Source organism: Anopheles ziemanni, chromosome 2 (genome assembly GCF_943734765.1).
Source record: "Anopheles ziemanni chromosome 2, idAnoZiCoDA_A2_x.2, whole genome shotgun sequence".
Taxonomy (NCBI): domain Eukaryota; kingdom Metazoa; phylum Arthropoda; class Insecta; order Diptera; family Culicidae; genus Anopheles; species Anopheles ziemanni.
Genome location: NC_080705.1, coordinates 64566022 through 64583632, shown reverse-complemented (window position 1 = coordinate 64583632; position 17611 = coordinate 64566022). Strand labels below are relative to the sequence as shown.

The 17611-nt window shown below is 45.5% G+C and overlaps 1 protein-coding gene across 1 annotated transcript in view; it reads right to left on the bottom strand.

Annotated features, from left to right (window-relative positions):
- The window catches only part of LOC131281715 (diacylglycerol kinase 1), an 82822-nt gene that overhangs the window by 40819 nt on the left and 24392 nt on the right, over positions 1–17611 (bottom strand). The window contains exons 3-4 of the mRNA XM_058311062.1: positions 2261–2411; positions 2080–2162 (exon numbers count right to left, since the gene is read on the bottom strand). Coding sequence (XP_058167045.1) covers positions 2080–2162; positions 2261–2333 — 156 coding nt within the window. The 5' untranslated portion in view covers positions 2334–2411. The remainder of the gene's footprint in view (positions 1–2079; positions 2163–2260; positions 2412–17611) is intronic.

Sequence of the window (17611 nt, the reverse complement as noted above, 5' to 3'; positions counted from 1 at the left end):
GCACATCCGTCACATCCGGTGCTGGTAAGCCTGTTCTAGTGTACAATTTTAAGCTGCACGAAGCGAGCCAAAGTAGATAAGGTTCTTCCCTACACCTGGTGAGCCTCTTCCCACCTTGCCGAGGAACCGGGCAAATAATGCCGGAGAGCTAGGGCATCCACTTTCGACACCTCGTTTATTTCTGCTGGCGACGACGGAAAAAATTACCCATTCCGTGCCACTCGTGTCTGGCCCTCCTTGCTGCCGCCCGTCTGTGAAAGGTTTACACCTTTGCGCTTTTGGGAACCGTGCGAATGAAGGATACGACCGGCAAACCGGCGCTTTGAACAGTCGTTCGTCTTAGCTTCAGCGAGCTTTTGCCGGTTTTGATGAATAGCGCCGTGTTGTCGATTGGCTAATTTTACGCCTTCTAATGAATTGTGTAGGCAAGAAAGGCTCTTTAGGGATGGAAGCGGGAAAAAGTTTGGAGAAATAACTGGGTTATGGCACGAGGACAAGAATAACAAAGATAAGATTTGTTGCTAGAAGAGGCTTTGATGGTTTATACAAAAAGGTTACATTATAGGTGAAGTTTTTATAACTCTTTTCGAACAGTTTGAATTCTTACTGGCAAACTTGAAATGCTACTTTTTTTAAAAGTATTTCAGACAACCATCTAGGTTTTGTTAAAGGGTTCAATGAATATTTGATTTGATTTGATCAAAATATAAATAGTTTTTTATAATAAATTTAAGATTGTGGAAAAACAAGAGATCGATATTTATTAAAATAGGATTGAACCAACAACCTCATTTGGGATTAATAGTTGTCCCATTTGTCAGCCTTCCGGGCCGGCGATACCGGAGAACCTTGAAGCTATTTGATCCCAAGGACCCTCGCTCGGCGGAGGGCGCGTCGGCAAACGGGCGGATTCTAATTGCGCGAAAGGTCAAAGCAACGCCCATCCTTAATTCCATATTCGGAGTCCCGCGGTATGGTGGACGGGATAATCAAACCGTAAACGAGTAAAACGACGGGTTGGCCAACCCGGTTGGGACATTCTTGCCAGCGCCATTGATAAAGGAGGATCCCGGGACCGTTCCATCCTTCATCGCTCCCTTCCCGCTTCACCCTTGGTCCGCACCTTTATCACCCGACCATGATTGGCCATTATTATCCTCTGCCCAAAGATTTGACTCCCCGGGCACGGTTCCTCGTCCGACGGGGAACGGTTGGGGGCTGAAACTTTAAACGACAAGATTCATTGGCAGGCACGCGATGGCAGATTTATGGGCGACCATTCGGCATTTCCTCCGATGTCCCCGGCATTTCCTCCTAATCCGACCCGGCGGGCAGCAATCGACGTAGCGATTGAAACTGAACAATCGTGCGCGTTCGTTTCGAGCACCGACTTTAATCCTATCCGCGTGGGGCGAAGAGATTTACGTCGTCGTAGCGAGTGAATTGAAAGCGATCTCGAATATCCCAATCAATTTTAATACCACTCGGTGACGAGCATCTTCCGGCAGGGATGACGAACTGTGTTTAAAAATTCCTATTTTGATAAAATAGGAAAATCCTCTCAGGAAATAATTCAGAAAAGACAAGACAGAGTTCAAAAACATTAATTTTGCAAGAAAATCTTGTATCATTATTTCCAACCGTTGAGTAACGGTTTGCCATCACTGACAAAACACAGCGACAACTACAGCCATTTTGCCGCCACTGAGAATGATTTGAGCATCGAAAATATTCTCACACCTCGCACCAATGGCGGCTGCCAGGTGCTCATAATTTCCATCTGATTTGGCCCAATTCAATTACGATGCCCATCCCCCCCGATGCTCGTCACGTTCTCGCAACCAAGAGCGCCGAAGTGATATCGTTAGCTTGGACGATAAACGTGGTGGCCACCTGGTGGCCGCCCCGTGGACGGAAATAAGCCGGAAATAAAATTTGTTTTCCTCGAGAAGATTTACCAGCCAGATGGTGCTGCTGATGCTGGTGGCGGAGGTGGTTTGGTTGCGTTTGGGTTGGGCGGGAAGAAATTTGAAAAGACCAAAAACCACCCAGTGTATCCCAGTGGCCATCGATACTCACCCCATCCGGATGGAACCGTGAGGCGGACGGTGTGGACGGCGAGCAGAACTCCTGCAGCACGGTCTGGAGCTTTTTCGTTGAGTCTTCAAAGGGAGAGAGAAGCAAAAGTCGATGCGAACCGTAAGCGAGCTGTTTTCTTTCCCCCTGCCGATGGATGTTTGCCGAGATGTTGTGAACTTACATGAGGCCAAATCTTGCAGCTGCTGGAACTCGCTGGGCGATAGCTTTTCCCATTTGTGTATGTTGGAAGCCATTGTTGATGGGGGTTTCGCTGCTGTTTGTCGCTGCTTGTGGCTCGCCGGATGGTTGTGAATGTTTTGGTCTGCGGTGCCCTGGACAGAAAGGAAGAAGGAAAACGAAACTCGGTTACAGCGTGTTCAAAGGGAAAGTGTTTGGAAAAAGTGGCTGACTATAACAAATTTTATTGACATTTGCATTTAAAAAAATAGACAATGATAAGAAATAAATTAACCAAGATAATTGAATGAAGTAAATTTTATTGTAAAGTTAAATTTTTTAATGCTTTCAAAAAATACTCCGATGGTCAGTAAAGCGGCCTGACGGTCCTTGGCCGAAACATTAGCCATTGCCGACAAAACCAGTCATGTATGGATGTGGCTAGCAGTGTTGGGTGTATTAATTACATTTGACCGATTCAACTTCTCCGAAGATCTTCTATGGTGAGGTATATTTAAAACTATGGATTGTACTCTTTATGATATTTTCCGATAAAGTTACTAAATTCCGGAAGGCATTTCATACTATACATTTCTCCATATGTCGGAATTCTTGACAGCAAGAACAGCGGCTTTGAGCATAGCCTTCTCACTGATTTTCAGCCCCGATATATGGGAGTTAAGAGTCTTCAAAACATTTGAAATATACTGTAACATGCTTCAACATAAAGAACCAGGTTTGTTTTATATTTTGTCGCTGCTACTCTCAAATAAGCTACAACATCCGTTAACGTTGTTGTGATTTTACAAAAACATGTTTGACAGAAACTTAGAGCCGTTTTGTTTGAGTAACTGGCCTCGATCGACACATCTATGATACATAACAATGTCCATTTTTTTTCGAAGTTTTTATTAACTATAAGCCCAGTTGATGCGGCCTTCTGGCCCAAAGAACGGAATGGGTGAGTGCCTTTTTTTCTTTTTTCTGCCAGTCGTTACGGCATCTGTTGGCTTATAAATGATTTTTTTAACCTTTCTCCATAAGTGACCAAATAGTCAAAAATCCAAATCAGCTGAGTTCAGCCACAGGAAATATCTCACAACATCAAACAAGTTCGTTCCACGATACACTGTCAAACTTGTTCTGAATTTTAAAGAAATGCTACTTTTTATTTTTCTTTCAACAGAAACTTGCTATGGTTTTCCGTTTTTGCATGAAAAGTCGTTAAAATATGTCTATTTTTTTAATGCAAACGTTAGTTGCATTGGGTTTTTGTGATTTTCTTAAAGATTAATAGATTTTCACAAAGTTGTGAATGCTTTCAAGGAACAAGAACTTACATTAATCAAAAATTCAAAATTTGTACCTTCCATTATACTTCTTGTTTTGAGTAAACAATCCGTTTTTCCAAAGTCATCAAATAGAAGTTATCCATCGGTACGATGAAAATTAGAAAGTAGTTGAAGGAAAATTTCTTACCATTCGCTCGATTCGATCGGATCGAGAAAGCATCAACCAAAAGTCGAGCGATGATGTGATAAATATTTGTCAAGTCATCTAATCTGCGCTTTTGCAATTTTCGCGTCGGAATGGAATGAATTTGATCGCAATCAGCGGATGCAAACGGATTCCAATGGATGCCGTAAGTGCAGCGAATCGTTGCGATGATATCACTGACAAAGTGCAATGTAAGAAGGAGTTTCCAATTTCGTGGTCGCACCGAGCAGAAGCGCTTGGCCGTGGCAGGGCAGGATTCGGAACGCTTTGTGTACCCGGTGGATGCACTTATCTGTAATTTCCTATTTCCCCTCCGTACGTTCATCTCGCTCCACTATCACCACCACCACCACCACCACCTGTTCCATCAGACGAGGGTGTTTGGGTGGAATAGCTACCAACTATGCTCGTGCAGGTTCGAATCGATTTATATTTACACTGTGATTGATTGCCCGTACGTCGTCGGGCCGCTCTTATCCGGGGGGTTTGCTGTAAAATATGGTATCACGAGGCTAACATTAGCGGGCGCTTCCACTGTCCAGGGCCATTTAGGGCCGATTCGATGGTTGGAGGTTGGCTGAGTTCGCAGAAATGGTAGCCTGCGCCAGGGATTACATGTCACTCTCCCAATCAGCAACTTTCGGGCACGAGCTTTTCCAACGAATTGCGCCCTTTTCTATGGAATACCATTGCGATAATCCCATACGCAACTCTCGTAATCATAACATGAAGCAAGTGAAGCGTACCTTCCGGAGATAAAATCCTTTCCATGGCTTAGTATGGGGAGAATTCAAAATGTTGGCATGTGTTGGGGGAAGTTTTTGGTGTCATGACTTCTCTTTTCAAATAAATAAAGCTCATCACACTATTCCACTGTCCTGCTGCCATTTTCAAATGAGCAATAGAGAGGTGACAATTGTATTTTTGATGAGTATCACTTTAACTTGTTAAACTTGAATCTAGTTCAAATCGTTCGTGTAAGTTACAAACTTGACTGTGCTTCCAGGTTACGCCGCAACACAGGAGGAGCTCAAATACTTCCACGCCGCGACGGTGACGAGTGAAGCAAATCAGTACCAGGTGGCAAAAGCTAAGCGGCCACGATCAATACTCAAACGTAACGTCAACGGCCACCTTTTCCCCTTCCATCAGTTGGCAGGGCCAAGCGTGGAGGAGCAAACTTCCTCGAAAGTCATGCTATTTATAGCACCCGTCAGATCATCTCGTTCCAACCCTTCTACCAGCATACCCCCTCCGTTTCAAGTGCTAGAAATGAAAAGCCTAGCCATTACGCCGCCACAGAGCAGAAACCGACCGGCTTATCGTGGGACCGGGAGGCCAGGCGGCGGGGGGGGTTTTTGCTAATCTTTCGTGCCCGTCTATTTTGGGAAAACATTTCCATTCATCTTCCTTGTGCACGGTGGCAGTGGCGGAAGTTGACTAGGAAACCCGGTTTCGAGGAGCACGAAGGGAGCAAAGTGTACACACGCTGATGAGAGGAAAAGCAATGACTCATCATGATTTCCATTTTGCTTCGTTTCAGAAGAAGATAATTCAATTTCGTAAAATGGCCAGATCTAACTTTCGTTCCTCAGTTGCTGGTTTGGGGTACTTAATCGATTTCTTTACGAGGGTTATAGAAAAACCGACATGTGTGTTTGTGGGTGGTGAATATTATTTTCGGAGAAAAACAATCATCGTATTGGCTTGGGGTTTGATTAACAAGTATAGAGGAACATTTCGTCGAGTTTTATTTCGCTGATGAGATGCTGCACTTCAAAAGTATAGAATACACCTCTCCACATTCACAAGACACAAAAATGCGTTTCCACCAAAAGGCATTCAAAGGCCAGGAATCATGTGTTCCTACCTCCGGCAGTGTTTACGGCTTCAGCTGACGGACGGATGAAAACCATTTTCCACCGATTTTTCAATTTCCGCCTCCTTCGAGTGCCTCCATTTGGTGGCTTCGTCGTTTGTTGCCGAAGGGATGGAACAAATATCTACCGGAGCGATTGAGCAGTTCGCTCGAATGATGATGATTGAATCCGTTTCGGTTTCGTCGAGCGCAAGCTACTAACGAGCATAAACCCTCGCAAATGACGGGATCCCATCAGAGCGGGTAGTCTGTTATTTGCTGGTAACAATGAAACTGCCCGAGTCCTAGCGGTTCTTAGTGGAAAAGTCGGTGGCACTTTCGTTGACGCGGTTTTGTGGCAATTCCGAGCTGCACGAGGGCAAAATTATTATGTTTCCGACGCAACCAGCCGTACGTGCGTTACATTAAAGATCCGTTCGTTAAGCTAATTATTTGTTTCCCACAGCAAATTGATTTTTTAACCATTAGAAAACAGGCCATCGTTTGAGGAAACTGCGGTGCCGGTGATACATATATTCCATAGCTTTTCCATGCTCAGGTCATTGTCAGCACAAATACTACTTATTAGGCAACATGAAAGGAAATACTCTGCATTCCACTCACAAAGTGTCCCCGCGCCAGTTTCGCATTAGCATAAAGTGACAGCGATGCTCGCTCGCATTCCGCCTAACAAATGGCACGAAACATCAAACGTGACCTGCATGCGAGAAACGGTTCGTTCGAATAGGGACACGCCGCCGAACAGCACAGATGTAAGTCTGTGGCAAGAGTGGCTATCCGTTTGACAGCTGAAGGCGCACTTCATTTGCGCAAATTGGTCTGATCGAGTGAGGGCCGCCCCACCCCCTTCGCACACCGTGAGACGTTGTTGTTAATGAACTTTTTAATCAGCCCGAACGATGGGTATCAATTATTGTAAATAAATCATGCCACGTGACACACGCGGTACGCACACACTGCCATTGGTGGTGAAGAAAGTGGTCACAATGGTATAGCAGTCGGGATGAATTAATCGCCGCGGTGAAAGCAGGCTCCGTGCAAGACATTCATCAACAACCCAAAACGGATCGTGGGCCAAGCCGTTGGAGTGCCGTTAAGAGATAGGGCAGAGCTTCACGAGGCATGGCAGAAAATTGCTCTGCGGTCGGAATGTAAATGAGCGGTGAAAAGTTTTCGCCCAACAGCGACCAGGCGCCTCCATCGGCGAAAGCGAAACGACCGCAACAGGACCGAAAGACCGAGCCCCGATAGGGCAATATTCATTTTCCGGTAATCGGTTCAACGCTGGCGCGCCGGTGCCCGTTCGTTTCGAACCGGGGCGAGGAGTGTCCCCTTCGGGTCATATTTCAAGGGGCCCGTAAATTGACAAGTTCACCATCGGGTTTCTCGCTCGGACGTGCTGCCGCCGCCTTCGGACAAAACCCCAATTCATCCTTCTGGAACACGACTGTTTGCTTTCGTTTTCAATTTTTCCCTTTCTCGTTTCTGTCCGGTATATTTTTCTCTCACTTTCAGCCGGTTTGAGAAATGTATGTAGCATCAAACCAGGTCCGTTTCCACGACCATGAGCGAGCCATGGTGCCAATCCTTCAACATCCTCGTAAAGTTGTTGCTTGAATGCTCGCTTCTTTGTTGAGCTTCATGAAATGGGTTATGATCGTGCGAGGATGAAGAGGAGCCTCAGCATCGTTTGCCCTAGTTTTACGACAGTTGTTGCTGCACGGCCAGCCTTATCTCGGTGGCTTTGGTCGATTTAGCGCCAAATGACGTTGTTACCACGGAGAATCACCGCATGTTCGATAACCGATGGTTGAGCTGGTGGTGTATTGATACTATTTTCAGGGTGGGTTTTTTACTGTTGATGGAGTCATTTTGTTTTAGGACAACTACTTAACTTTTAGTTCAGCTTCAAAATGATTGAACGCAATGACTCCGATGCGAGAAGTTTACTATCAGGTAGTTACTTTGACGTCTTGCAAATAACCTTCGTAAGCACCAGTCAATTGTTCCAGGTCTCAGTATTTTTATTCAGTTCTTTGCGCATTCAACCTGACTGAATGTCAACTTATTCTGAACCCTTCGGCCTACTTTAGTCCGCATCAATTATTCACTACGATGCCACCCAAACGCTCCGTTACAAGAATCCGTTTCCGTCGCTCGGTCTCGTTGCATACACTATATTCGACCGACTCCAACCAGCTTCGAATGAATAATGAATCTGGTTCGGGTGAGAGGCGCAGCGCAGCAAAGTCCGCCGACAATCGTCTCCGAGACGCAGCGTGCAATCGTCGATCGAAGAAGTAAATCATCTCAACGCGACCGCATGCAAATCAGCTCTCGCGTTCCGGTTAGGTCTTCGCCTTTCGAAGGGTGTTGGGTTTCCAGTCAATTGTAGCGCAATTTGCATACGAGGATACACCGAGGAACAGACTCTCGGTCACTGAAACGGCGGGTTTTGCAAGCAGAAACACACATAAGTTCGACGGGGCCGTTGTTGATGATGCTGTTGCTTGCGTGTGAATATTTATGAACGACGACACTCTCTCGCACTCAGGATGGACGTCCCGTGGGAAGCAGAAGGGATTCGCGTAAAGCCACAAAAAGAAGTGACACCGCCCTTCAACGAACGTATGTGTTGGAGTGTCGCAAAAGAAGAAAAAGAAACACATGAAAACATGCTTCAAAGTATCACACAATTTTGCTCGAAATGTTTACTCTGCCCATAACCGTGCAACCTTTTCGGGTGGAAGGGTTCCGCAAACTGCATGCCTTCCCTTTTTTCGAGCCCCTTTTGTTGTTGTTGTTGACAGTCAATAAAACGGGGGGACCAAGCATGTGCGGGTCAGGAAAAAGAAGCTGCGAGGCCACATAACAACGAGGAAAGAATGTGCAAGCCCCAGTCGACTACAATGTTATTCAGCCGTCTGCGGGTGCCACCGTACCGTTCACCGATTTCTCCTAGGAAGCACGATTGAGTGGGCCAAATGTCCTTAGGGCCACCAAGCAGGAAGGGCACGGTCGAGAGTGAAGAAATTAACCATTGTTATTTAATTGACGTCACCGACGTGAAAAAGTCGAGTCCGGATGTGGCTTTACGTGACCGCGGGCGAGGAAACACAAACGGCACACGGGAAAAGGAAACGGTATGTGAGTGCCAGAGAGAAGGGGATTGCTTTTGCTACTCTGGAAAAGCGTCATCCTTTTTTGGTCGCCCTGTGTGAAAGATTGTTTTCTTTCCGCACAACCAAGAAGGTTGTTACTCGGGAAAGATCCTGTGTTAGCCGAAACAATCTGCTGCAATGCTTTTCCCGTCGCCACTACCTACAACGTTTCTAGCCGCGGGCAGGAAAGAATCTATTAATATCTCTTTTCTTCAAGACTTCCAGAATTGTTTCCCTCCGGTCCCGTTACGAGATGGGATACGCTTGCCTTACGGCCACCATCTCACATTGTTCCGCAACGAATGATTGTTAATGATGTTGCCCCATTGTGTGCGAAGGTGATTCGACGCAAGAAAATGGTACGCCAGTTCTGTGCATGCAAATGTTGGCTTGCGATGATAACGTTGTTTGAACGGTTGCTGCAGGGTAAACTGCACCCACACTCCGTACGTCATTGACGGTGCATAAAAGGATGTGAAAAATTGCATGCCTCGGCGGGGAAAACGAACTGGCGCAAAAGGTAATGTACAAAGCAAGCACAGAACACTCTCATACCGGTAGTAAAAGGAAATGCAAAAAAAAACAGTTTCCATTAACGACGCAGACTGTGTTTGGCAGACCTTGCTTCAGCACCTGTTGCCTAATGATGCATTTTGCATTAAATTGCGAAACTACACCGTTCTTCCGTTCCCAACCTCAATCATTAAACACGGCTCGTTTCATATTCTGTTCCGATCAATAGCAACCTTGTAATATTTTACAAGCTGATACATAATTCACCAATAGATACTACCGTGTATCCAATGGAACGGAAATTTTAGAAGACACAACAAAAAAACACACACACTTTAAACCATGTTCAAAGAGTGCTCCTTGTTGGAGTGGAAGAAAATAGTTGACGACAAAAACCTTCACCAGTTGTTATAACTCCCATGGAATTAAAATTCAACACCTAGTCCGACATGCATTTGAGGGTTTGAAAAACGCTCGACGCCAGACGGAAAACACTCCGAAGCCACACTGAGGGAATTAGTAAATTTCCATGCCAAGTTCAACTATTTTTGAGCGGATGCCAGCAACCACAGCCTAAATTAAGAGGAGTTACGAGGGGTGAGGAACTCCGAGGAGAGTGGAATGCGATGCTGGAACGAAGGAGGAAGGAATAATCCAAAACCGTGATACTAGCAAAAGGAGATGAAAAGGGGTTTTCCGGGGCCCACTTGGGTACGGTTACCAGGGTATGCTGGTTATAATAATCACACGGATAATAACAATTTTAATGGCAGCTATGATGATAATAGTAATAATAATAATGATCGAGCAGGCGCACTGACACTGGTAGTGATAGTAGTAGTAGTAGCAGTAGTAGTACTCGACGTACTAAAACGCACAACCGGCTCGGTTCCGGACCTGGTAGGCGACAGCCGTCGCTCGGTGGAACATTAATTAATGATACATGAGTTATGTGGCCGTCCGGAACAGGAAAGGAAGGAACCAAGCAAGGACTGGCGGTGGTGCGGGGGGTCGATACGATGACCGGTGGCATAATTGCCGGCTGCGGTGTCATCCTCGGATCAGGATAGGTTTTTGTTCAATTATACACGATAATTATCACGTAAGCCGCAGTGGGATTTGCCTCAAGTCCCTTTGCCGGGTGGATGTTGGAGGAGGTAGAACCGGGGGTTCACGGTGCGGGTGCACAGTTACTAGTGGCAACAAATTAGCCAAATGTCGGCCATATGCCTGACATTCCGCCCGGGTTTCGCAGTTAGGGCGTGTAGGGATGAATTCTGGTTACCCAATAAAAGGATTACTCACTCGGAGCGAGTTTCCCGACCTGTAGATTACGTGTGATTACATCTCGCCAGCAGGACGGTTACTTCTGGGAGACGGTTGGGGTGTTAGTGGGTAGGAAAATTTGCTATTTGTATTCATTACCCAGCATCCATACGTTCGAGCACTGATTACTTGTAGCATTCATTATGAATCCGTGAAGATTTGATGAGATATTGTGAGTATTACTCTTTTCAAAGGTATATAATGATTCTGATACAAGATAGATTTATTTTATGTAAAGTATGCACTTTTGATACAGTAGCTAAACTGTTCAATGTTTTGCAACACAATGTTAAACTTTAAATTAAAAAAGTACCAGCTTAATGGTTTTTAGTTTAAACGCCAACGTTATTTTATCAACTCAAGCATTAATGCTCTCTTCAAATGTACAATAGGACAGCTTACATACCGACTTAAAAATGTTATTGCAACACAGATAAAATGTTCATAGAGTCCGCTTATAATTTGCCGAACCGCTGACCTACAAACCGCATTTATAAATAAATCTTCCACTAAATGAGCCGTTACCGAGTTGGCGTAATCTCACCCAGCTCAAAGTCACTGCAATAAGTTTCCATTAACTGTCTTCACCCGAGGCGTGGCCAAAAGACTCATGAACCCTCCCCCCCTCCCCCCTTCTCTCCACCCTTCGCTCTTTCTCCCTCTCTTTTCCACGAAACAGACTCGCCTGTCCACCGAAGGTAAATTATCTCGGCATCCAAACGATTAAATGCGTGTCCACGCTTCGCACCCCCAAAATACTTCGGGCGCGTTAATCCTCATCCAGGCGGCGGTCATTTTTAATTTGTCCCCATTCAAGGTTCATCTCATCACATCCACCGCTCTCCGTCCGATTGCTTGCCACTTTTTGTCCGTGCCCGTTTCGCCACTTGGGGTGGGACGGAAAACATTGACCCGAATGAGGTCCATTTTTTATCGTAACTTCCCTAATGAGTCGTACAGTTGCTTTATTCATGACTTGCCGTTGTCGTTTCGAGTTGTCTTCTTGAGGTAGCAACAATGGGGAGAACACGAGAGATGGAGAGAGATAGAGCCGGGGCAGATCTCACAGGACGAGGGCGAGGACTAAAGAAAGTGAAACGGAAATTCTTCTGCAATCCCTCAACCGAGCCAGAATATTCGTACAATGCTTTCCTTTTCCTGTGAGATGGAGTTCCCCTTCCGGGGTCGATATATATCTTCATCTAGCCAGCCCGGATGTATGAGCTCCGTTCGGAACGGACACTTCCGTTCCGTTCGGGATTGGTAGTGGACACTGGTTCACGCTCATCAAAGCACTGCAAGATATATACGTTCGGTAGCAATTCTTCAACTTTTCCAATCGTGTAAAAGTCACACTGTTTTCTCAATAGAAAAAGAAGCTTAAATCAAACAGGCTGTCTCATAACGTGGAGCATTTTGGTTATTGAAAAGCAGTACTTAAACATTTTATTATACTTTTGTACCGCAAACACCCGAACAGATTTGTTGTTGACTATTTGAAATTTAACATGATTTGCTGCCGTACATGTATTTTATGCTCAAGTTTGTTTCGGTTTCCATAAATATTCAAATCTTGTGGTACAATTTCCCTCAGCGCTTCCTACTGAATCTTACCGGATTGTATTGGAATTGTGCCAACATCCGTAGCCGGCATGTCGCTTGCCGTAATCCCATGCGAAATGTCGGTTGCCCAAGAACGTTTTATCGTGCACATCGGATTTGCACACGAAGCGCACACACATACACACTCAACCGAGCGCCATTATCTCCCACCGATCATCCTCCCTTCCAGACGGAATCCATAAAAATCGTACTGTAATGGGCACTGTCAGCTCCAACTCCTTCCCTTTTACCCATGCCTTCACGGAGGAACACCGGAGAAGAAAGTAATGCTTGCGGGTTCGGGTTCTGATTGAATTGAGTCGCCTGCCGTCGTGTGTTGGCAGTACTCAATGAACGTGCAGCATTTAATTTGCATGTAATTTACCGATACTGGCGTCACACGGGAAGACGCTAGGTTGCGGTAGGGAATGCCAAAAAAAAGTAAAAAATAAAACACGTACGGGAAGTAGTACGGGTAAAACGAGTGTCATTGAAAATGGATGAAAAATGGGGTGGGAGAGTGGGGCTTCTGTTACACAAAGCTGGTGCTAGCAAGCCTAATGATCCGTGTTCCGTTGCTGTGCGCTTCCCAACCGGTAGCTTCGGTCTCTCGTCCGACCGTAAACTGTTTGATGATAATATTATTCAACAAGTCATTAGCTACCGGAAATCGTTTCCTTCACTGCAGTCAGTTGCGCCGCCGGAAAGGGGCGCCAGTGGATGAGTCGCACTGCTGCAGGACCATGATGACCGATGGTAGACGTTCCTCCCACCCCTGGGATGACCTGTGTACTGCGGCCAGTTGCACGCCATTCCCGACATGAATGCGGATTTTGCGGGCAAAGCGATACACATGGAGCAGGACATGTGGAGAAGAAGAAGGATGGGGAAACCGAACAGTCCGAAAGAAAACTTACGTCAACTGTCTCGCCAGGAAACCAGAGTACCAGGAAGTGAAACCCGCTGATTGGGTGGTGGGGGGAGGTAGGTGGTGGTTCACGAAAAGTTTGACCCGAGTTTGCAGCCACAAGGAAACCCACCTCAAGTCACGCGATTTGCTACGTCCCACGGCAAAAAGGGATAAACCTGACGCAGGTTACTGCCAGTCATTAACATGAGGGGGTTTTATTTTATTTTACGTTTATTATGTATCTTCATGACTTTTTTGTTTGCAAATGAATTCGATAACAACAACTTCGTGCCGGTGAGAGAGCGAAGGGCGGTAAAAAAGGGTTAAACTTTATGCAAAGCCTGCATTATGCTTCGCGTCTGTTAGGTCACATTAATTGCTACCATCGAATATGACATGCGAGCTGCCACAGACTTACGGAAGGGGGAGAGGCTTGGCTGAACAACAACACAAACTTTTATTCTGTCCGTTACGTAACGAACATGTTGGCCTTTTTCTTTCGTGACGCAAGCAAAGAAGTGTGTGGAGAAGGTGGAAACATTCCAGAATTAACAACACACCCCGGTGCGGATGCAGGTACGCGGGTTGCATGGAGCGATGTTTGGTAAAAATGTCCAAACAACCCCGGTGGAATCCATTTAATGTTTTCGGTGCACGAACGAGGAATTTCCAAATTAGCAATTCCGAAATAAAAACACAAACACACACAGTCTCATTTGGACGTTACTACTGTGGAGCGAACATCATCGCTCGATAAATGTGAAGCCACGGAGAATTATCTCGCGGATCTCTTAAATTTGCCACTTTTACTTGCCAGCCCCAGAATGCCCTCAGATCCACGGCCGACGGCCAAATTTATTGCACACTTTGTCAACTGTAACGTCACATCTGATTGCGGCCCGGTGGATCAGGGCCATCGGGAAACGTGGCCAGAGGAAAATGTATCACCGTCCGCATATCATGGAGCGACCATCTTACTGACGATCCTTTGCATTTCTTCTGTGCGTCCCTCGCTGGTTTCGCTGATGATGCCGAAACGGCAGCGGTCCCGGTCCCAGATCGAGTCGGAATTTAGATAATTTAGATATTATGGAAATGCGTACATCAGACCGAACCGATCGGCCGACCAGCCTATGAGCGGTCGCGGAAAAAAAATATATCCACACACGGTGAGAGGGAAGATGGCGGCGGTTGGGAAACCGGGGTCGAGCAAAAACGAGAGACAGCTCGGGAGTTGGGCCATAAAATGTTTTTACGACCTCAGACAATCATCATCGCCATTTGTGGCGCGGGGCGGATGGAACGTTTTGGAAGCGGCCCCGCTGCCGATTGACGTCAGTCGAAATGCTCGACGGAAAATGGTGGCGATTTCGGGGGGCCGACGACGAATGACAGGCGGACGCGGGGAGCTGCACCCCTAGCATTGATTGACTGAAGCTGTCAATGGCAGGCGCCGGTGGACGGTGAACGCATTGACCACCCCCCAGAAGCACCGCAGCAGGAGCAACAGTAGCGCCACGGATACGGACCGATGGACAAACCGGCGACCGGCTGGACCAGATGCAACCACAATGGCCAACGAGGGGAAAGGCATGACAGCAGGCACGGTAGCGGGTAATCGACGGGAGATTATCGATCTTTTTCGTTTGACCAACGTTTATTGGCATAGGCAGAGGAGGGTCTCCGGGGGACTGAACTGGAATGAAAGCTAACATACAATGTATAAGACCGATTTCTAATGTTGTAAATAATTGCGCATTAGAAACAACTGGCAGTATTTCGCAGTGATTAGTGCCAAACCCTCACCTCACTGTTAACATGCCATAAGCTTTTATCTAGTCTACACATTCGATTTCTTACATTATCTCCTTACTGCATCGAAACGCTATATTCCATAATGAACATGTTTCAAACGGGAAAAACTAGAGTTGTGAAATTCAGATTCTGATTGACTCTTTGCCTTTTAGAGATTCATGATTCTTTGAATAGGACCATCATGATTCCTAAAGCGTCATCCACGGATGAAAAGTGATGAGCAAAAATGGGTAATGGGACCTGTTTTTTGGTGAATATTCCTGAAAGATTCATGGAAGATTAATGAAAATTCATTTTGGTTTGGAAATATTCATAAACGTTTGAAGATAAGAATCCCAAAAGATTCATAAATTCATCTGAATGAATCTTAGGGTAAAGATTCATATGAATGAATCCCGCCAAAAGATTCATAAGGCACAACACTAGCAAAAACGAATGCCCGTTGCCTTTCGTTTATCCCTCAAAGTACGCAATAGTCGCAAACATGTCGCTGTTGTTATATTGGGTTCGCTTAGAATGTGCTTAACCCTTTCACGACCAAGGGAAACATTTTTCCCATCTACAAAACTCGTTACTGTTTGTTCAACTATTATCAAAACGATACTTTTGAAACGAAACATCAAAGAAAATATTATGTCAAAGACGGAAAATGTCTTTCTGAACGAATAAACAAAAAAGAACTATCAAAATTAATTGCTACAAAACCAAACCATTTGTGCGTGCAACCAACAACAAAAACTTAGTATTTGGCAAGTTGATGAATTCACTGTTTTTCTCATAGAAATGGATAAACTCTTTTTTTTAGAATTTTTATTATGTAATTTCTAGTGGAAAGCAAATAATATAAATTCCGATATCACAACTATACTGGTCATTTATTGACTGTTACGGTTCATAAAAAAAATATTTCCCATGAAATTATAAAAAATCTACACATAATGCTAGGGTTTTCTGGTGATATTCTCTTATTATACACCCCAAATAGCCAAAATATTGTGTTGTTTTGCCAATTTTAGTCTTGAATAGCTTACGGTCGTGAAAGGGTTAAATGAAAAATTAAAAACAAAATGTGGAAATCTGTTATTTTGCCATCCATTCTAATAAATCAATATTCTAGCTGGTTAAATCGTATTATAATACGTTAAAAGGAATTCGAATTCAACTCTTAAAACCTATTGAAAGATACAACAGCGCATATGAGTGAGCATAAAATAAAATAAAAAATCATTATTGATTTAGCGCTCGACAACAGTAAGCTTCCGTTTGGCAATTTGGTTTTTACAACGCCATCGTGTGGGACAAAACATTTCATTGAAAATTAAATTTCAACATCGCCCTTTACTGAAACACGATCCCGATGCGCACTCGTCTGCAGGCTATTTCCCATGACACATCGCCTTTCCGGTCGACTGAAGTCCTTCCGCCCGGGCAGGATGTGTTGGGAGAGCCTTTTTGTTCGTTCGTTTTGGTGTATTTTTTTTTGTTTCGCTTTCCGACGTCGCGGGCGCTTCGCTTTCGTGGACGTTGACATCGACGCACGTCGGCGGTGACGACAATTTGCTGTCAAAAGCAGGACACCCTCCTTTGGGACGGGGGAGGGATTGCTCTCACCCTCTTTGGCACAACTATCGCACCTTTTTCGTTTTGTTCTTTGGTTCCCTGCGTTTTGCTGTTTGCGTGCCGTTCTTCTCTTCAGGATGGCCGCCAGGATCGCCACCCCATCGACGTCCTCCATCAGTTTCAGGACTCGCTCCGGCACGGACGGTAGCGCCAGCATTATGCAAGGATGATCTAGATTAGGGATGGTCGAGTGGAAGCATTACGACTCCCATAAAGTGGAGAGCCAAACCTTCGGGATTGTGGTAGCATTGGCGAATCGAAAACGATAGCAGGCAAAATAAAAGAGCCCGAATGCGCGTCACGGTGGCGTTCCGCAATCAAAGCCCTGAACCATCCTAGGCCGAACGGTAGGAACGATTGCCCGTTTTAACGTCCACGGTGTCCGTTTTAATTTAATCGATGCACTCGGCGCTCAAAACAGCCCAACGGTCACGGGCGACCGGGCGTCTCCATCGGTTTATCGGCGCTGGAAAATATGTTTAACGTACCTTTGTTTAGGGCGTTTTTTTGTTGTTGTTGTTTAAACCACCCTCCACTTGTGCGCGAAAAGGCCTTGGGGAGCCTTGGAGTGGCTTTTTATTTCGGTCCAATTACTACGAACCTCGCGGCCATGTTTGACCTTCCTTAAGGGAGCTTCCGTAGGTTCATAGCGATTTACCCAAGGCTAGGAAAAAAACCAACGAAAGGTATAGCACCGCCAACGCTTATCAGGCAATGCGATTATTCTCCTCCATTAAGTCTGTGTATATTTTTGAACTTACTTTTCCCGCCCGTACCAGACCCACTCCGAACACCTGAATCACCTACAGCAAAACGGATGGTGGCTTCCTTCGCTTTTTTTTTTATTTGCTTGTCCCATCTAAGAAAGTCACTCCCGAAAATTGAACATCCCGCTCAGCAGAAGCACGTGCTTGTGAGTTTCGTTCTAACGAGATGATAACAGGCAAGGCGCAACTGGTGATCGTCATCACTGGAAAGGTGGTGTACACTAACAGGGGTTTTCAGAAGTCTTTGGGAAAATTGCCCACAGGG